At 39.5% G+C, this 21,376-nt stretch overlaps 1 protein-coding gene across 3 annotated transcripts in view; it reads left to right on the forward strand.

Annotated features, from left to right (window-relative positions):
- Nucleotides 1-21,376, forward strand: part of RNF214 (ring finger protein 214) — a 55,869-nt gene that overhangs the window by 801 nt on the left and 33,692 nt on the right. For 2 of the 3 annotated variants that reach the window (XM_049856182.1, XM_049856183.1), the window contains exons 2-6: nucleotides 1,349-1,464; nucleotides 2,674-3,181; nucleotides 3,859-3,918; nucleotides 8,022-8,162; nucleotides 10,790-10,929. In XM_049856182.1, the coding sequence (XP_049712139.1) occupies nucleotides 1,355-1,464; nucleotides 2,674-3,181; nucleotides 3,859-3,918; nucleotides 8,022-8,162; nucleotides 10,790-10,929 (959 nt within the window). In that variant the 5' untranslated portion in view covers nucleotides 1,349-1,354. The remainder of the gene's footprint in view (nucleotides 1-1,348; nucleotides 1,465-2,673; nucleotides 3,182-3,858; nucleotides 3,919-8,021; nucleotides 8,163-10,789; nucleotides 10,930-21,376) is intronic. The other variant, XM_049856184.1, reaches the window with a different exon arrangement.

Genomic DNA, 21,376 nt, shown 5'->3' on the forward strand with positions numbered 1-21,376 from the left:
GGGCTCTGGCCGGAGAGAGCAGCCGGTTTAGCAATCCCCTGCTGAGGGCGGCCGTGGCCAGCCGGCGCTGGTTCCCCCAGTGTGCCCTTCCCGTTCGTCTCCCGTTCTCCCCCGAGGACCCACCGATCCTGGCGTCGTCGCCTGGCTCGTGGTCGCCTCTGGGTTGTGATGCGGGGATTCATTTTGACGTACCGATTCTGTACCCCACGCCGCAGCCCCCAGCCAGAGGTACCCGTGCCCCTACTGCTTTGGGCTGTCTGGCCACGGATTCGGATATGACCTGTGCCCTGGGTTTCCCTTATGGGGCATCGAGGACGTCCCGACCCTGGGCACTGTTGGATGCAGAATGTTTGCACCTGAGGGAGCAGTAATGGCGATGTAGGGTCTGTTTACTCCCAGGAGCTTTGTAAAATGAGGGAGACTGAGGCACAGAGGTTTCTGGATGGTGACTGAAGTGTCGACACAGCCCAGTCGCCATACCTGTCCTATGCGCTCCTCAAGGTTCCTGAGGGGCACGCCTGTGATGCGGTGAAAATAAAAACGGAAAGTAACGCCCCTTTCCGCAGGGATATTCTTTTTTGCCTTTCTCCTCACCACAGGGCCGTGGGTATGTTCGGCAGCACAGAGGGTGACCTTTTGATCTAAGAACGGCCTTTATCCAGGCTCCCTTATTTGTGTTACCGTGTTTTTCAGCTTCTCATTTCCATGCTTAGAGTAACCAAGATTCCCATACATTTTTGCGCCATTGTAGTAATTCTGAGGAGTCTCTACTTTCCTTCGTGGTTATGAAGCTCTTCCCACATGTGGGGAACACCTTGACAGGATAATACTTAGATTCCCCGGTATAGTATTGCTTGTTCTCTCACACACAAACACCTGCCAAAAAACTTCACTGAAATTAATGGGAAGTGTTTTTAATGTAACAGGCATAAAGCGATTTTAAAACATGAGCTGTTATTGATACTAGGCCAAGAAATGCGTCTTTTCGTTTTATAAACGATACTAGATAAAGTAGATACGTGGACCATTTGAAAGCTTCTCACAGACTGTGGTCTTTATTTTAAATGCCCATATTTCTGCCAAAAGTGAAAATAAAAGCTTTGCTGCAGAGTTCTATATAAATACTGTGACTCCTCAGGATTGATGTCCGTTGGGACCTATTGCCATGGCTTCTTTCATGCCTACTACAGAATACTCAAGTTGTCTCTCTGGGAGCCTAAGAGGTTTTTTTTTTTTTTTGGTGTTTCTTTCCTGTGACAACTCTGTTGTATGAAGTTCTGAGGGGAAAAGATACATTTATCTTAATATTTTGAAACTTGTAGTCTGTGATTTATTTCTGGACATACAGAGCGTGATGGCGGCATCTGAGGTAGCTGGTGGTGGGGCCCATGCCCCCAGTCCTCCGGAATCCTCTTCTAGTTTGTGTGCTTCCAAATCAGACGAAGGTCTCCCAGATGGTCTAAGGTAATGTGTGGCTTCTTGACAGGGAAAATTCACTTGGGTAAAGGACTTTCAAGATGGGTTTCTTATGGAAGCTGTATGTAGCTAATCTTTCTTCTTGGCTCTAGTGACACTGCACTAGATTAAGCTTTTTAAAGGTAGGAACTTGTGTCTGATCCGTCTTTGTATTTCTGATTCCAGCACTAAACACACTTGCTAAAATATTTGTTGAATAAATGGACTAAAATACAGGGAGTCTAACTTATATAAAAATGGAGCTATTTTCTCACCCTATTTCACATCGAGTGTGTGTTCGTTTAACTATAGCTTGTATATCAGACCTGTATGCATATAAGGTGTTTTATATTATGTATTTTTTATGTATATCTTTATCTTTGGTGATATGGCTAACTACTTCATGTACATATTTTGCCTCCCATCTAAACACTTGAGGGCAGGAATTGTGATTTACTCACTCTTATATCAGCCAACGCATTGTCTTGTACAATGTTGAATTAAATTGATTATATATTCTATCTCACCTCTTTTCTAGTGTATGTGGGACCTAATGCTATGTGTAGTACGTTATTAACAGCTTTATATTTATTAACACATTTCGTCCTTACAACAGCCCCAGGAGGTAGGTGCTAATATTATTCTCATTTTACAGATGAGGAAATTGAGACACAGAGAGGTTAGTAACTTGACCAAGGTTACCCACCTATGTTGGGGTCAGGATTTGAGCCCAAACTTATCTGACTCCAGAGTACTTAATAAACTTGTTTCAATGAGAGTGGTGTTTGTTAGTGAATGGATAATGGGAGAAATGTTAAGTAAGCCTAACCATAAACTTGGATCTTCATGCTTTATTCATTTGGTAAATAAAATCAACCACATATTACTAATAATAATAACAGTTATGGTTTATTGAATGTTTACTGTATACTAGGCATTAATATTAAGCACTTTATGTGCATTATCTCATGTAATCCTCACAACAATTCTACTGGACACATTATATTGTTTCTATTTTATAAACGAAGTTTAAATACTTGCCCAAACAACTAGTAAATGATAGAGTTGGGATTCAGACTTAGGTACTATATATGCCCAAATGTATAAATCTCCCTCCCTCCAGAATTAACTCCCAGAGAAGGAATCAGCTTAGAGTATTTATAAAGATTTTTATATTACAAGTTGTTCTCACAATTGTTGTTCTTCTGTTTTTGATAGCCCCAAAGACCCTGCACAGAAGCCCAAGAACTTGTCTCTTTCGAGTGTAAGTAGCCAAGCAGCACCCAAGGAGAATAACAGAAATGCCCATTTGGAACCAGAGCAGAATCCTGGATCATCAGCAGGTGACACTTCAGCAGTGCACCGGGTGATTTTAGGAGGAAACGTGGTAGTCACAGCCCTTTGTCTTCCTGGCAGTGGGTCTCAGTCTGATTTGAAGGACTTGTCCAGCACAGCAGAAGAGGAGGGAGACACGTGCCTCCAGGAGAGCCTCCCTCCAGCCACTCAGTCTCTTAAGGCAGGGTGCCATACAAAGGAGCTTGCCTCCACGAGTTCTTCTGAAGAGAAATCCCCACAAGCCTCCAGCCTAAAGGAAGGGATCAGGGACACAGGCTTGGATTTCCAACCTGTAGTGCCTCCATCAAATGGGGTTGAAGGAGTCAGAGAGGACCTGGATGATGACCAGGATAGCTCTTCCCTGAAGCTTTCTCAGAACATTGCTGTGCAGGTCAAGTATCAAGTTTCTACTATTCAAATAGAGTTGGGGGGTTTTTTGAGGGTAGGAGACATTTCTTCATGTTTGATGGAGAACTATGTTGTCCCATTGTTTTTATTGGTAACCATCATACTGTTGTATAGTGCCATGAATTGACTTCATTTTGGTGTTCAGTAAATAATAAAGCCAGTAGCCAGGGTCTGATCTTAAGGCGACTAGGAACTTTAGACCTGCAAATCATTTCTTTCTCTGAGTAAGTGACAAGTGCAGGTTGTTAGCATTTAAATTTCCTGTCTTTGTCCTTGCAGGAGGAATCCTTGTTAATTCTCTGACCTGCGTCTTATGAAGTACAGTGAATCCTGTTTGCTAGTGACTGATGTGCTTTGTCATAGGAGGAAGTATGGGCACAATAGGTTGCAGGAGGCAAAATTCTTGTCTCAGACTTAAGACTTCCCCTCAGTTAGTTGTTGAATCTCCGGGTTGTTTTCTGGAATAAACGATGAATGCATTGTTGTCAGTGTTCATTTGCCAGAACTACATTGCTTCCTTTGTTATGGAGCTCACAGGGGAAAAGAGTGCAAGAAGTTAGCTTAGTTACTTGGGGCAGATTTCTAGGTGGCAGCACCAGATTAATTCTGCCTCTTAAAGTGTCTGAACAGTTCTGAATTTAATTATTTCTTTCTTTGTAGACTGACTTTAAGACAGATGAGTTAGAGATAAACACAGATCATGATATTGAAAAGAATCTGGTAAGTATTTAAATTGTCATTGTTGATATATTAAAGCAGAAGATCTGGAGTCATACTGTAGGCTAGGTGGAAACCAGAGTAGAGAGAAACTCTAAGGAAATGGAGAGCAAATCTCCTTTTATTGAGCACTTACTCTGAGCACTTTACGTAGAGTATTTATTTTGTCCTCACAGTTGTAAGCTCGAGTCTGGATAGCTATAGAACAATTGAAGGAGCCAGCTAAGATGGCCTAAATAAGCTTTAGCATCATTCTAGGGAAGGGATGGAAACCTGGAAAGTCATTTACCAAAAGGGGCCCAGGGTTGTGTTTTTTTTGGCTGTATTCTTTTGGGTGGTGGTGAAACCCACATACTTTTAAAATGGCAGTGAAAGAAATGCAGATCAAAACTAATGAGATTTCATCTCACTCCAGCAAGGCTGGCATTAATCCAAAAAACAAAATAATGAATGTTGAAGAGGCTGTGGAGAGATTGGAACACTTCTACACTGCTGGTGGGAATGTCAAATGGTAACCGCTTTGGAAATCGATTTGGTGCTTCCTTAAAAAGTTTTTTTAAAAAGTTAGAAATAGAACTACCATACGATCCAGCAATCCCACTCCTCGGAATATATCCTAGAGAAATAAGGGCCTTTACATGAACAGATATATGCACACCCATGTTTATTGCAGCACTGTTTACAATAGCAAAAACATGGAAGCATGAGGAATCTGAAACATTTCATAACGTGGAGGAACCTGGAAGGCATTATGCTGAGTGAAATTAGTCAGTTGCAAAAAGACAAATGTTGTATAAGACCACTATTATAAGAACTTGAGAAATAGTTTAAACTGAGAAGAAAACATTCTTTTGTGGTTATGAGAGGGAGGAGGGAGGGTGGGAGAGGGGTATTCACTAATTAGATAGTAGATAAGAACTACTTTAGGTGAGGGGAAAGACAGCACACAGTACAGGGGACGTCAGCACAATTGGACTAAACCAAAAGCAAAGAAGTTCCTGAATAAACTGAATGCTTCCAAGGCCAGCGTAGCAGGAGCAGGGGTCTGGGGACCATGGTTTCAGGGGACATCTAAGCCAAAATCTGTTAAGAAAACGTTCTGCATCCCACTTTGAAGAGTGGCGTCTGGGGTCTTAAGCGCTATCAGGCAGCCATCTAAGATGCATCAATTGGTCTCAACCCACCCGGATCAAAGGAGAATGAAGAACACCAAGGACACAAGGTGATTACAAGCCCAAGAGACAGAAAGGGCCACATGAACCAGCAACTACATCATCCTGAGACCAGAACTAGATGGTGCCTGGCTACAACTGATGGCTGCCCTGACAGGGAACACAACAGAGAACCCCTGAGGGAGCAGGAGAGTAGCGGGATGCAGACCCCAAATTCTCATAAGACCAGACTTAATGGTCTGACTGAGACTGGAAGGACCCTGGTGGTCATGGCCCCCAGACATTCTGTTGGCCCAGGACAGGAACCATTCCCGAAGCCAACTCTTCAGACATGGAATGGACTGGGCAATGGGTTGGAGAGGGATGCTGGTGAGGAGTGAGCTTCTTGGATCAGGTGGACACTTGAGACTATGTTGGCCCCTCCTGCCTGGAGTGGAAATGAGAGGGTGGAGGGGGTTAGAAACTGGCGAAAAGGACATGAAAAGAGAGTAGAGGGAGAGAGCAGGCTGTCTTATTAGGGGGAGAGTAATTGGGAGTGTGTAGCAAGGTTTTTGTTTTGTTTGGGTTTTTTAGCAAGGTGTTTATGGGTTTTTGTGTGAGAGACTGACTTGATTTGTAAACTTTTACCTAAAGCACAATAAAAATTATTAAAAAAAAAAATGTAAGTGAAACCAGGCAGGTGTTAAACTTGATGGCAATGCAAGAAACTTGGCTCTTATTTTATTTTATACCCTTTTCATGCATTTATTCTTATTACCCACTACCTGCATTTGAAATTGTGACTCCTGGTCCTAAGGTACCAACTGATGAGACAAAGTAATGGTGTTGAGTTGTTTACTGTATGCCTTTAATTTATCTATATATTTGTACTAAAAGATGTACCTTGAGACTTGTTTCAGTGATAGGAACCTTTTTTCTCATCCTATGTTATTCTGAAGATGTACCATGGACAGAGAAGGCACCATATGGAAGTAAAAGGAAAGAGCTGTAGTTAAAGAAAAAAAAGGCAAAAGAACTCTCTAATATACTGATTTCATCCATTGGTTCTTGACCTTTGGCTAACTTTTCTTCGGTTAAGAGCCTCTTTCTGAGTCTTCTGAAAACTTTAAATTCTTATCTCAGAAAAACATACAAACGTGCGCGGGTGCACACACACACATTTTCACAGAGTTCAAAGATGGCCTGAGGCCCATCCATAGAACCCAGGGTCAGAATCCCCATAAAGATGTGATGCTGTGGGATCATCTGTTGGAGGAGCCCTGGCCACCTTTCAGTACGTGGACTAAGGACTAGCTTATCCCAAAGCTAAGGTCCCATTTTGAGAGCCTGTTTTTTGTATCATGATGTGATACATTTTTACCCATTTACGTCTAAAACCTTTCTTTTCTTTGAAAACAGTTATTTTTTTTTTAATTAGAGCCACTATTTATATTTTTATCTCATTTTAGTATTTTATGTCATATTATATACTCTAGTATTCCAAGAAAACCAAACCAGTTGCCATTGAGTTGATTCTGAAAACAGTTATTCTTTAATGAAACTGGCTTTAATGCTTTTAAGTTTAAATTTTACATGAGCTACTGTCTTAGTTATCTGGTGCTGCTTTAACAAAGAGAAATTTATTCACTCATAGTTGAGGAGTCTAGAAGTCCAAATTCAGGGTGCCAGCTCCAGGGGAAGCCTTTCTCTCTCTTTTGGCTCTAGGGAAAGGTCCTTGTCATCAATCTTCCCCTGGTCTAGGAGCTTCCCAGTGCATGGACCCCAGGTCCAAAGGATGTGCTGTGCTCCCTAGTGCGTCTTTCTTGGTATGAGGTCCCTCTGCTCTCTGCTGGATTTTCTCTTTTGTATTTCAGAAGAGATTGCCTCAAAATATAATGTAATCCTGTAGATTGAGTCTTGCCTCATTAACATAACTGCCTCTAGTCCTGCTTCATTGACATCATAGAGGTTAGGATTTATAGCACATAGGATAATCACATCAGATCACAAAACGGTAGACAACCACGCAGTACTGGGAATCATGGCCTAGCCAAGCTGACACACATTTTTGAAAGACACAGTTCAATGCGTAACAGCTACCTTATACCAAATATGTTTTAAACTGACCCTCTCTAAGTTTTAGTGACCCTTTGATAGGTGACTGTCGCTTCTCTTGATTTACTGACATGGAGGAGGCAGAGCTCAGCTGTGATCCTCAGAAGCCTTATTTCTCATACCTGCTTTATACAAGAAGTTGCTGAGTTGCTTAATCTGAATAGCAGGGTCCATAGACCTCTTTAGGTGGACCTGCCAGTTACAGTGCTAACGACTGGTAAAGAGTCCTATTCCTGGATTTTTTTTTTTTTAATAGGTGATCTGATTTTGTTTTGTCCATTCTTTCTTTCTCTATCTTAATGGATGGTAAAATGCCCTCTTTGCATATCCCCTAGAGCAGGGGTGGCAAACTTCCAGTGAAATATCAGATGGTAAATATTTTAGGCTTTGCAGGGTCTGTGGGTTCTGCTGCAGTAGTGTGAAAGTAACACATAAACTAATGAATATGACCGTGTTCCAGTAAAACTTTATTTATAAAAATAGGCTATGGGCTAGATTTGGCTCATAAGCCATAGGTTGACAACCCCTGCCTTAGAACAGTATCATATAATAAAACTTTCTGTGATGGTGGATATATTCTCTATCTGTGCTTTCCGGCACGGTAGTCACTTGTCACATATGGCTGTTGACCCCTGGAAATGTGACTAGTGGGACTGAGGAGCCGGATTTTTAATTTAACTTAATGTGAATTACTTTAAATTTACATGGCCACATGTGGCTAGTGGCTACAGTATTGGACAGTGCAGCCCTAGAGCTCTATATAATGCCTTCTACAGGCACTTGGTGAATGTTTCTTACAATTAGATTGGGAAATAAACTTTCTTTGGTGGTTCTCTGTAGGATAAGATGATGTCAGAGAGGACCCTGTTGAAGGAGCGTTACCAGGAGGTCCTAGACAAGCAGAGGCAGGTGGAGAATCAGCTGCAGGTGCAGTTAAAGCAGCTTCAGCAAAGGAGAGAAGAAGAGATGAAGAATCACCAGGTAGGCTGCTTCTGTTGGAATTGTCAGCAAGTAAAGCGGCAGTCCCTGATCAAACTTGAATTTTGGTTCTGAATTAATAGAAAATAAATAATTTATTTTTTAGTGGCTATCATGGAATTTTAAGGATAAAAAGAACCTTCGAGGGCATCTTTTCTAAACTCTTGCTCCTATTTTAGTTCAGAGAGAAAAGGATTATTTGATATGTTTTGTTGATACAAACTACCTGAAAAACATTTTATTAGACCCCTGTTGTTTTTATTGTTATTCTTAGGTGCCCGTGAGTCAGTTTTGACTCACGGCAACTCCACATGACAGGGTAGAACTTCCTCACGGTTTCCTTGGCTGTAATCTTTATGGAAGCAGATCAGCAAGTTTTTCTCCCGCAGAGCTGCTGGGTGGGTTTGAACTACCGACCTTTTGGTTAGCAGCCAAATGAGTGCTTGACCATTGTACCATCAGGGCTCTTAGTTAGATTAAAAATTTACATAGAGAAACTAGAATTATTATAAAAATTAGGAGAATATTTATACACTCTCAGGTGTTGAGGTCACTTTAAGCATGGCAGAAAAACCAGGAACCATTAAAAAAAAAGTTTATGTAGTCAGTTTAATTAGCATGTAACTAAAAATGGTATAGCAAGTGATACATAAACAGTCATAAGATTACTGTTAGACTGAGGGAAAATATTTGTAGGAAATCTGACAAAGGGTTTGATACCCATGACATTCTGAGATTCCTACTAATTGATGGGAAAAGGCAAACAATCTAGAGAAAGACCAGGAAAGGTTATTGTATCTGGTTTCTATTGCTGCTGTAACAGATTACCACGACTGCAGTGGCTTAAAGCAGCACCCATTTGTTACCTTACAGTTCTGTAGTCTGACATGGGTGTCACTGGGCTAAAATCAAGGTGTCAACAGGGCTGCCTCCCTTCTGGAGGCTTTAGGGGGAGAATCCACTTCCTTGCCTTTTCCAGCTTTTAGAGGCTCCCCATATTCCTTGACTTGTGGCCCCTCCCTCCATCTTCAAAGCCAGCAACATTGCATTTCTGACTATTCTTTCCTAGTCCTGTCTTCTCATCACAGCTAGGAAAGGCTCTCTACTTTTCAGGAGCCATTTGATTAGATTGTGCCCACCTAGATAATTCTGAATAATCTCTCCATCTCAAGGTCCTTACCTTAATCACGTCTATAAAGTCCCTTTTGCCATGGAATGCAACATTTTCACAGGTTCTAGGGATAAGGGCGTGGCTATATTTAGAGAGCTATTATTTTTCCTACCGCAATTATAAATATTAATTCACAGAAGAGGAATAACTAATGGATAGTAAATACATGGAAAGAATCCCAGCCTAACTGGTAATTCATTCATTCATCCAGCAAATATTTTTTAAGTTCACGATGTGCTCTAGGCTCTGGAAATTTAGTGGTTAATGAAACATAATCTCTGCTTTCTTTGAATACTTATTCTAGTTGGAGATACAGACAGTAAAAGCAGTAAAGAGTAGGAGTTAGGGAAATGCACATTAAAATTGTTACATAGTATTTCTCCCCCCACCAGCAAGAGATTGGCAAAAATGAAATACTTGTCAAGGTTGAGAACAGATGAACCGTTTCAGACATTATTGATATGAGTCTGAATGAATTGTTGCGATCTTTTTGAAAAAGTTATTAGGAATTGTACTTTGGCTTAGAAATCTCATTAGGAATCTATTCTACAGAAATAAACGTTTTTTATATCAAAGTATAGACATACAAAGATGTTTATGGCAGTACTGCTTGTAGTTACAAAAAAAAAAAGGGAGGGGACCAACCTGATGGACTTTGTAACAGAGAATGGTTAAATAAATTGAATATATCCACGTTATGTACTATTATGCAGCTACTTTTGAGTTAGAGCTATACCTATTGACATGAAGTATTCACATGTCAAGTGGAAAAAAAAAAAAACAGGATGCAGAATAATGTATGTAAAATTACCTCTTTTAAAAAAATGTAAAAAGCAAAGAAGTGTGTAAGTATGCACATGTTTTTGTGAGAATAGAGAAAGATCTAAAGGCATAACAACGGTACATTGATTACCTTACAGGTGGAATTTGTGTAAATTCAGATGTAGCAGTTCACTTTATCACCTTTTTATTGTCTGACTTGTTATTACAAGTATATACTGAAAGTGTGTGTATATTTTAGTTAAATATTAAAAAAAACAAAACAACAAGCCACACACAATAAAGTAGAACAGTTTCAAAACAAGATCATATTTGTTGGAGGTAACAAATTCCCACCCAGTGCAGGAATGCCTTCTTCAGCATTACTGACAGGTGTTTATTCAGCCTTTATTTGAACACCATCAAGGGAGAGCTTATTGCTTCATAAGGCAGTATATTCCATTTGTGAACAGTTGTGGTTGTTAGAAATTCTTTCTTCTATTTAGTTGAAATGTGCTTTACTATAACTTTCTCCCTTAGGTCTGAATACTGCCTTTTGAAGATACTCATGAACTAAATTTCTTCAGTTAATTTGAATTCCCTGAATTAATATGTGAATTTGTGATAGTTGAAAATAACCTTCAGATGAAAAGAACTAATTCTTTTTATTTGTGTGTGACTGTAACTGTGTGGGAACCAGGAGATATTAAAGGCTATCCAGGATGTGACAATAAAGCGGGAAGAAACAAAGATGAAGATGGAGAAGGAAAAGAAGGAATTTTTGCAGAAGGAGCAGGATCTGAAAGCTGAAATTGAGAAGCTTTGTGAGAAGGGCAGAAGGTAAATGATGCTGTTAGGAATGAAAGCCCTTCCTGTGTGTGTGTGTGTGTGTGTGTGTGTTCATAAGGGGTCAGTCTCATTTGTGTTTCTAGTGGCAGGTCTTTTCTTTCAGTCTAATTTTTATTTGAAAAACAAGTGTATAAATAAAAATCTTCCAATTAAGTATAACCTAGGGTGCTTTTGTAGCACCCTAGGTTATATTTAACAAACAAAAGTTTCAGATACTCATTAATATCTTGAAATAGTAGCAGCTAATTGCTGGGTCCCAGGTATGATCAAGATTTTGATATGAATCTAATACCTATTTCACTTGCTTTGTAACCTGATTTTTAAAAGCCTGTTGTACATGGTTAATTTTTTTGTGCAGTGTGAGGTAAGGGTCTATTTTCATTCTTTGCAAGTGGAAATCTAGTTGTCTCGGCACCATTTATTGAAGAGAGTGTTCTTTCAGCATTGCATGGACTTAGCACCCTTGTTAAAAATCATTTGACCGTAGATGCATGGGTTTATTTCTGAACTCTCAGTTCTATTCCATTGGTCTATATGTCTATTGTTATAAATAAATTATTTCTTTTTTAATAATTTATTTTTGTTGTTGAAAATATACACAGCAGAACATACACCAATTCAAGAATTTCTGCACGTGCAATTCAGTGACATAGTACCAGACCGTTTTGATTACTGTAGCTTTATAGCATGTTTTGTTCTTTTTCAAGATTGCTTTGGCTGTTTGGGGCCTCCTGCAATTGCATGTATTTGATATTTGGTTTTCCATTTCTTCAAAGAAGGCTGTTGGAATTCTGAGTGGGATTGCATGAAATATATAGAGAGAGCAAGGAGAGACATATATGTGTATGTGTGTGTGTGTATATATATATTAATATTCCTTTGTATTCTCCCACAACAAGTGAGCTCAGTGTTATATATCTGGTAATTATTTCATAACTGTTGAATCACTGGAGTGGAAATTAAGACAATTTCTCTCTTACCTTAAACAGGTCCTTTAGTCTCTTGGTGTCCTAAATAGGGACAGTAACAATGCTGCCCTTTTTTGGTTTCACAGTGATATTATATGAAGATGAAATTACTTAATAGAAATCAGAATGCTTTGTATTTCTTGGAGGTAGTTACTGTGTATTTCAATGTAATTATAATTTTTAAAGAAGACACCCCGAATTGACCATAAAAAAAGATCAAATATCCATTTTAGTCATCTATTTTGTTTTTTTTCCTCTGGATACCTGGCTTCTTTGTCATGGAATTGCCTTGCTTTTGTGGGGACATCTTCTTTCTAGTTCCCAGTTTGAACCCTTCAAGGTTATTGCCGGGATTAGGAAGGTGAGGCCTCCGTGGTAGTGCTTTACCAGGGCAAAAACTTTTTAAACTCCCTGACTTTATCAGGGAGCCCTCACGGAGCAGTGTCGAAGAGCTTGGCTGTTGACCAAGAGGTTGGCGGCCTTTAACAGCGACTCATTGATAATGGTGGCAAGCAGGTCTTTTCCTGAATAAAAGATGGTGAACTTGTGCTTTGAAGGACATCATCAGTTGATCTATATTGTCATTGAAGTAGCTTGGGACAGTGGCAAAAAAGCTGCATTATCAAGTAAGATTTTTTTTTAACGCTCTGAGTTTGTCTCATGAACTCGTAGGATAGAGTGACGGTAAGTAGCATATCAAGGGATGCGTTGTTGGGAACATTACTTTGGATGTGATATAAAAGTCTATGCTAAATTGAAATCACCAGGGTGCATGCGTAAAGACTCATGTTGGACATTTCTCACCAGATGCTGTTACATGCTTTGAAGTCCTAATAGCTTGCCTAGCAATCAACAAATCTATGACTGTTTCTTAGGTACAAAGCAGTGAGCCAGGCTGTTGCAACATCCCATATTCCGACCACCGCCTTCAATCCTTCCAACTTTCTGTCTCATTCCCAGTTAATCTGCAGTTTGACCACATCAAGTCTTTTTTCTTGTTCAGTGACCTCACTTCATTTTCTGCCAGTCTGTCAACTCCCTGGAAACATGCCTTTCCTTAGCCAGCCTAGACTCATGGTCCATTATTTGACCTTCTCTCTTATAATTACCATCAGTACTCTTTTTTCACTGGGTTTGTCTGGGTACTCTTTTTTTTTTAATTTTTGTCGTGCTTTAAGTGAAAGTTTACAAGTCAGTCTCTCATACAAAAATTTAAATACACCTTGCTATATACTTTTAGTTGCTCTCCCCCTAATGAGACAGCACACTCCTTCCCTCCACTCTCTGTTTTCATGTCCCTTTGGCCAAGTGCTGACCTCCTCTGCCCTCTCATCTCCCCTCCAGACAGGAGCTGCCCACATAGTCTCATCTGTCTACTTGATCCAAGAAGCTCACTCTTCACCAGTATCATTAGCTATGCCATAGTCCGGTCCAATCCCTGTTTGAAGAGTTGGCTTTCGGAATGGTTCCTCTCTTGGGCTAACAGAAGGTCTGGGACGATGACCTCCAGGGTCCTTCTAGTCTCAGGCAGACCATTATGTCTGGTCTCTGTACGAGAATTTGAGGTCTGCATCCCTCTGCTCTCCTGCTCCTTCAGGGGTTCTCTGTTGTGTTCCCTGTCTCAGGCTAGTGTATTCTTTGGTTTATATGGCCCTTTCTGTCCCTTGGGCTCATAATTACCTTGTGTCTTTGGTGTTCTTCAATCTCCTTTGCTCCAGGTGGGTTGAGACCAATTGGCTTAGATGGCCATTTGTTAGTGTTTAAGACCCCAGATGCCACTCTCCAAAGTGGAATGCAGAATGTTTTCTTCATAGATTTTATTGTGCCAATTGACCTACATGTCCTCTGAAACCATGGTCACCAAACCCCCACCCCTGCTACTCTGGCCTTCGAAGCGTTCGGTTTATTTAGGAAACTTCTTTGCTTTTGGTTTAGTCCAGTTGTGCTGACTTCTCCTGTATTGTGTGTTGTCTTTCCCTTCACCTAAAATAGCTCTTCTCTACTATCTAATTAGTGAATACCCCTCTCCCTCACTCCCTCCCCACTCTAGTAACCATCAAAGAATATTGTCTTCTCTGTTTAAACTATTTCTTGAGTTCTTATGATAGTGGTATTATACAATATTTGTCATTTTGCAACTGACTAATTTCACTCAGCATAATGCCTTCCAGATTCCTCCATGACATGAAATGTTTCACGGATTCATCATTGTTCTTTATCAATGCATAGTATTCCATTGTGTGAATATACCATAATTTATTTATCCATTCATCCATTGATGGACACCTTGGTTGCCTCCATCATTTTGCTGTTGTAAACAGTGCTGCAGTGAACATGGGTGTGCATATATCTGTTCGTGTAAAGGCTCTTATTTCTCTAGGATATGTTCCAAGGAGTGGGATTGCTGGATTCTATGGTATAGGGTTGCTATGAGTCGGAATCGACTTGACGGCACTGGATTATGGTAGTTCTATTTCTAGTTTTTTAAGGAAGCTTCAAATCAGTTTCCAAAGTGGTTGTACCATTTTACATTCCCACCAGCAGTGTATAAGTTTTCCAGTCTCTCCACAACCTCTCCAACGTTTATTATTTTGTTTTTTTGGATTAATTAATGCCAGCCTTGTTGGAGTGAGATGGAATGTCGTTGTAGCTTTGATTTGCATTTCTCTGTCAGCTAATGATCAAGAGGATTTCCTCACGTATCTGTTAGCTACGCAAATGTCTTCTTTAGTAAAGTGTCTGTTCATATTCTTTGCCCATTTTTTAATTGGGTTGTCTTTTTGTAGTTGAGTTTTTACAGTATCATGTAGATTTTAGAGATCAGGCGCTGATCATAAATGTCAAAGCTAAACACTTTTTCCCATTCTGTAGGTAATCTTTTTACTCTTTTGGTGAAGTCTTTGGATGAGCATACATGTTTGATTTTTAGGAGCTCCCAGTTGTCTGGTTTCTCTCCTACGTTGTTAGTAATGTTTTGTATACTATTTATGCCATGTATTAGGGCTCCTATCGTCCCTATTTTTTCTCCCGTGATATTTATTGTTTTAGATTTTATATTTAGGCCTTCGATCCATTTTGAGTTAGTTTTTGTGCATGGTGTGAGGTATGGGTCTTGTTTCATTTTTTTGGAGATGGATATCCACTTATGCCAGCACCATTTGTTAAAAAGAGTCTTTTCCCCATTTAACTGACTTTGGGCCTTTGTCAAATATCAGTTGCTCATATGTGGATGGATTTATGTCTGGATTCTCAATTCTGTTCCATTGGTCTATGTATCTGTTGTTGTACCAGTACCAGGTTGTTTTGACTACTGTGGCGGTATAATAGGTTCTAAAATCAGGTAGAGTTAGGCTGCCACTTTGTTGTTCTTTTTCAGTAATGCCTTACTTATCCGGGGCCTCTTTCCCCTCCATGTGAAGTTGGTAATTTGTTTCTCCCTCTCATTAAAAAATGTCATTGGAATTTGGATTGGAATTACATTATCTCTATAGAAGGCTTTTGGTAGAATAGACATTATTACAATGTTAAGTCTTCCTATGCATGAGCAAGGTATGTTTTTCCACTTATGTAGATCTCTTTTGGTTTCTTGCAGAAGTGTTTTGTGGTTTTCTTTGTATAGGTCTTTTACATCTCTGGTAAGATTTATTCCTAAGTATTTTATCTTCTTGGGGGCTACTGTAAAGGGTATTAATTTGGTGATTTCCTCTTTGATGTTCTTTTTGTGGGTGTAGAGGAATCCAACTGATTTTTGTATGTTTATCTTGTACCTGATACTCTGCTGAACTCTTTTATTAGTTTCAGTAGTTTTCTTGAGGATTCCTTAGGGTTTTCTGTGTATACGATCATGTCATCTGCAAATAGAGGTACTTTTACTTCTTCCTTGCCAATCTGAATGCCCTTTATTTCTTTATCTAGCTTAATTGCTCTGGCTAGAACCGCCAGCGCAATGTTGAATAAGAGCGGTGGTAAATGGCATCCTTGTCTGGTTCCTGTTCTCAAGCAGAATGCTTTCAGACTCTCTTCATTTAGGATGATGTTGGCTATTGGCTTTGTATAAATGCCTTTATTATGTTGAGGAATTTTCCTTCAGTTCCTATTTTGCTGAGAGTTTTTATCATGAGTGTTGAACTTTGTCAAATGCCTTTTCTGCATCAGTTGATAAAATCATGTGATTCTTGTCTTTTGTTTTATTTATATGATGGATTATATTCATTGTTTTTCTAATGTTGAACCATCCCTGCATACCTGGTATGAATCCCACTTGGTCATGGTGAATTATTTTTTTGATATGTTGTTGAATTCTGTTGGCTAGAATTTTGTTGAGGATTTTTACATCTAAGTTCATGAAGGATATAGGTCTGTAGTTTTCTTTTTTTGTGATATCTTTACCTGGTTTTGGTATCAGGAATATGCTGGGTTCATAGAATGAGTTTGGGAGTATTCTGTCCTTTTCTGTGCTCTGAAATACCTTTAGTAGTAGTGGTGTTAACTCTTCTCTGAAAGTTCGATAGAGCTCTGCAGTGAAGCCTTCCAGGCCAGGGCTTTTTTTTTGTTGGGAGTTTTTTGATTACCTTTTCAGCCTCTTCTTTTCTTATGGGTCTGTTTAGTTGTTCTAACTCTGTTTGTGTTAATTTAGGTTGGTAGTGTGTTTCTAGGAATTCATCCATTTCTTCTAGGTTTTCAAATTTATTATTAGAGTACATTTTTTCTTAGTAATCTGATATGATTCTTTTAATTTCAGTTTGGTCTGTTGTAATATTGCCCCTCTCATTTCTTATTCGGGTTATTTGCTTCCTCTCCTGCTTTTCTTTTGTCAGTGTGGCCAATGGTTTGTCGATTTTGTTGATTTTTTTCAGAGAACCAGCTTTTGGTCTTGTTAATTCTTTCAGTTGTTTTTCTGTTCTCTGTTTCATTTAATTCTGCCCTAATTTTTATTATTTGCTTTCTTCTGGTGCCTGAGGGTTTCTCTCGTTGCTCTCTATTTGTTCAAGTGGCAGGGATAATTCTTTGATTTTGGCCCTTCCTTTTTGTATGTGTACATTTATTGACCTCTGAGCACTGCTTTCGCTATGTCCCAAAGGTTCTAATAGGAAGTATTTTCATCTCATTGGATCCTGTGAATTTCTTTATTCCATCCTTAATGTCTTCTGCAACCCAGTCTTTTTAGAGCAGAGTGTTGTTCAGTTTCCAAGTGTTTGATTTCTTTTCCTGTTATTGATTTCTACTTTTATGGCCTTATGGTTAGAGAAGATGCTTTCTAATATTTCCATGTTTTGGATTCTGCTAAGGCTTGCTTTGTGACCTAATACGTGGTCTGTTCTAGAGAATGTTCCATGTGCATTGGAACAGAAGGTATGCTTGGCTGCTGTTGGGTAGAATGTTCTGTATATGTCTATGGGGTCAAGTTGGTTTATTGTGGCATTTAGATCTTCCATGCCTTTATTGAGCTTCTTTCTGGATGTTCTGTCCTTGATCAAAAGTGGTGTGTTGGAGTCTTCTGCTGTAATTATGGAGCTATCTCACTTAATGCTATTAGAGTTTGTTTTATGTACCTTAGAGTTTGTTTTATGTACCTTGCAGCCCTGTCATTGGGTGCGTAAATATTTAATATGGTTATATCTTCTTGGTATATTGTCCCTTTAATGATTATGTAGTCTTTCCTTATCTTTTGTGGTCGATTTAACTTTAAAGTCTATTGTGTCAAAAATTAGTATTGCTACTCCTGCTCTTTTTGATTGTTGTTTGCTTGATATATTTTTTTCCATCCTTTGAGCTTTAGTTTGTCTTTAAGTCTGAGGTGTGTCTCTTTTAGGCAGCATGTAGGCGGATCGTGTTGTTTAATCCATTCTGCCACTCTCTGTCTCTTTATTGGTGCGTTTAGTCCATTTACATTCAGGGTAATGATGGATAGGCGTGAGGTTAGTGCTGTCATTTTGATGTCTTTTATTGTGTGTTGTTGACAGCTTCTTTTTCCCACTGAATTTTTTGTGCTGAGTAGTTTATCTTTACATATGGTCTTTTCCTTTTATTCGTTGTTGATTTTGTTTCTGTGAGTCTCTATTTTTTTCTTGTATTTTATTTTGATGAGTAGAATTGTTAACCTCCTTTGTGGTTATCTTAATATCCCTATTTTTCTAAGATTAAACCTAATTTTTATTTCTTTATATCACCTCATCTTCCTCTCCATAGGAAAGATCTATGACTATGTTTCTTAGTCCTTCTTTATTGTTTTGATATTGTCTTCTTTTATATAATATCGCTGTTTCCCTGCTTTGAGCATTTTTTTTACCTTGATTTATTTTTGTGATTTCCATATCTGGGTTGACATCTGATTGCTTTGTCCAGTGTTCTAGTCTTGGGTTGATACCTGATATTATTGATTTTCCAACCAAAGAACTCCCTTTGGTATTTCTTGTATCTTAGGTTTGGTTTTCATGAATTCCCTGAACTTCTGTTTATCCTGGAAATGTCCTAATTTCACCTGACTGGCAATTTTTTTCCTTCAATGCTTTGTATGAGTCATCCTTTTGCCTTCTTTTCTGCATGGTTTCTGATGAGTAGTCTGAGCTTATTCTTTTTTTTTTTTTTAATTTTTATAGTGATTTAAGTGAAAGTTTACAAATCAAGTCAGTCTCTCATATAAAAATTTATGTACAGCTTGCTATATACTCGTAATTGCTCTCCCCCAAATGAGACAGCATACTTCTTCCTTCCACTTTCTATTTTCCTGTCTCTTTGGCCAGCTTCTGACCCCGTTTGCTCTCTCATCTCCACTCCAGACAGGAGATGCCAGCATAGTCTCATGTGTCCACTTGATCCAAGAAGCTCATTCTTCACCAGAATCATTTTCTATCCCATAGTCCAGTCCAATCCCTGTCTGAAGAGTTGGCTTTGGGAATGGCTCCTGTTTTGGGCTAACAGAAGGTCTGGGGACCATGACCACCAGGGTCCTTCTAGTCTCAGTCAGACCATTAAGTCTGGTCTCTTTACGAGAATTTGGGGTCTGTATCCCACAGCTCACCTGCTCCCTCAGGGACTCTCCATTGGGCTCCCTGTCAGGGCAATCATCGGTTGAAGCTGGGCACCATCTAGTTCTTCTGGTCTCAGGCTGATGTAGTCTGTGGTTTATGTGGTCCTTTCTGTCCCTTGGGCTCATAATTACCTTGTGTCTTTGGTGTTCTTCATTCTCCTTTGCTCCAGGTGGATAGAGACCCACTGATGTGTCTTAGATGGCCACTTGCTAGCGTTTAAGACCCCAAAAGCCACTCTCCAAAGTGGGATGCAGAATGTTTTCTTAATAGATTTTATTATGCCAATTGACTTAGATGTCCCCTGAAGCCATGGTCTCCAAACCCCCACCCCTGCTACGCTGGCCTTGGAAGCATTCAGTTTATTCAGGAAACTTCTTCGCTTTTGGTTTAGTCCAGTTGTGTTGACCTCTCCTGTATTGTGTGTTGTCTTCCCTTCACCTAAAATAATTCTTACCTACTATCTAATTAGTGAAAAGCCCTCTCCCTCCCTCCCTCCCTCCCCTCTCCTGTAACCATCAAAGAATATTTTCTTCTCTGTTTAAACTATTTCTCCAGTTATTATGATAGTGGTCTTATACAGTATTTATTACCTTTTGCAACTGACTAATTTCATTCAGCATAGTGCCTTCCAGATTCCTCCATGACATGAAATGTTTCACGGATTCATCATTGTTCTTTATCAATGCGTAGTATTCCATTGTGTGAATATAGCATAATTTATTTATCCGTTCATCCGTTGATGGGCACCTTGGTTGCTTACATCTTTTTGCTATTGTAAATAGTGCTGCAGTGAACATGGGTGTACGTATATCAGTTCATGTAAAGGCTCTTATTTCTCTAGGATATATTCCAAGGAGTGGGATTGCTGGATCGTATGATAAGTCTGTTTCTAGTTTTTTAAGGAAGTGCCAAATCGATTTCCAAAGTGCTTATACCATTTTACATTCCCACCAGCAGTGTATTAAGTTTTCCAGTCTCCCCGCAACCTCTCCGATATTTATTATTTTGTGTGTTTTGGATTAATGCCAGCCTTGTTGGAGTGAGATAGGATCCCACTGTAGTTTTGTTTTGCATTTCCGAACTTATTCTTATTGACTCTCCTTTGTAGGTGACTTTTTGTTTATCCCTAGCTGCTCTTAAAATTCTCTTTATCTTTGGTTTTGGCAAGTTTGATTATAATATGTCTTGCTGAATTTCTTTTAAGATCTATCTTATGTGGAGTTTGATGAGCATCTTGGATAGATACTTTTCATCTTTCATGATATCAGGGAAGTTTTCTGCCAACAAATCTTCAACAATTTCCTTTGTATTTTCTGTTATCCTTCCCTGTTCTGGCACTCCAGTCACTCGTAGGTTATTTCTCTTGATAGAGTCCCACGTGATTCTTAGGTTTTCTTCATTTTTTAAACATTTTTTTATCTGGTTTTTCTTCAAATATTTTGGTGCCAAGTGCTTTATCTTCAGTCTCACCAATTCTGCCTTCTAGTTGCTCAATACTGCTCCTCTGACTTTCTATTGGAAGCCATGGTGGCGTAGTGGTTAAGTGCTACAGCTGCTAACCCGAGGGTTGGCAGTTCAAATCCACCGGGCGCTCCTTGGAAACTCTACAGAGCAGTTCTACTCTGTCCTACAGGGTCGCTATGAGTCGGAATCGACTTGACGGCACTGGGTTTGGTTTGTTTTTTTTTTTTGGTTTGGACTTTCTATTGAGTTGTCTAATTCTGTAATTTTATTATTAATCTTCTGAATTCTGATTGCTGTCTATGGATTCTTGCAGCTTATTATATTTTTCATTATGTTCTTGAATAACCTTTTTAATTTCTTCAACTGCTTTACCTGTGTGTTCCTTGGCTTGTTCTGAGTATTGCCTGATCTGCTTCCTAATCTCGTTCCTGATGTCTTGAAGAGTTCTGTATATTAATCTTTTGTATTCTGCATCCAGTAATTCCAGGAAAGCACCTTCATCCAGAAGATCCCCTGATTGTTTCGAGAGCTTGTTGAAGCGATCATCGTCTGCTTCTTTATGTGATTTGATGTTGACTCTTGTCTCCGAGCCATCTATAAGTTATTTTATGTTTGCTTACTGAATCCTAGCTTCTTGCTTTGTTTTGTTTTCGTATGCTCATATGGGTTGCTTGAGTGAGCTAGCTTGATTATTTTCACCTTTGAAGCTCTGACATCCTGTCACCAGATGGCTAGAGCTGTTATCAGGCATATCAGCCTAGGAGTCCATTCATTTTCTTTTATGGATTCAGCTCAGGTGTCTATGTAGCCGCTCATGAAGTGTGTGGTACAGGCTCTGTCCTGAAGTCTTCGAAGTGAAGGGGTGATTGGTATAGGTACCGGAATCTGGTTGCAGCAGGGGGTCACATTCTGAACAAGGCAGGGGGCTGACAACCACCCCCGAGTGTCTGTGAGGAAAGCGCGTCCCCATTCCCT

This window comes from Elephas maximus, chromosome 17 (assembly GCF_024166365.1).
Source record: "Elephas maximus indicus isolate mEleMax1 chromosome 17, mEleMax1 primary haplotype, whole genome shotgun sequence".
In the NCBI taxonomy this organism is placed as follows: Eukaryota; Metazoa; Chordata; class Mammalia; order Proboscidea; family Elephantidae; genus Elephas; species Elephas maximus.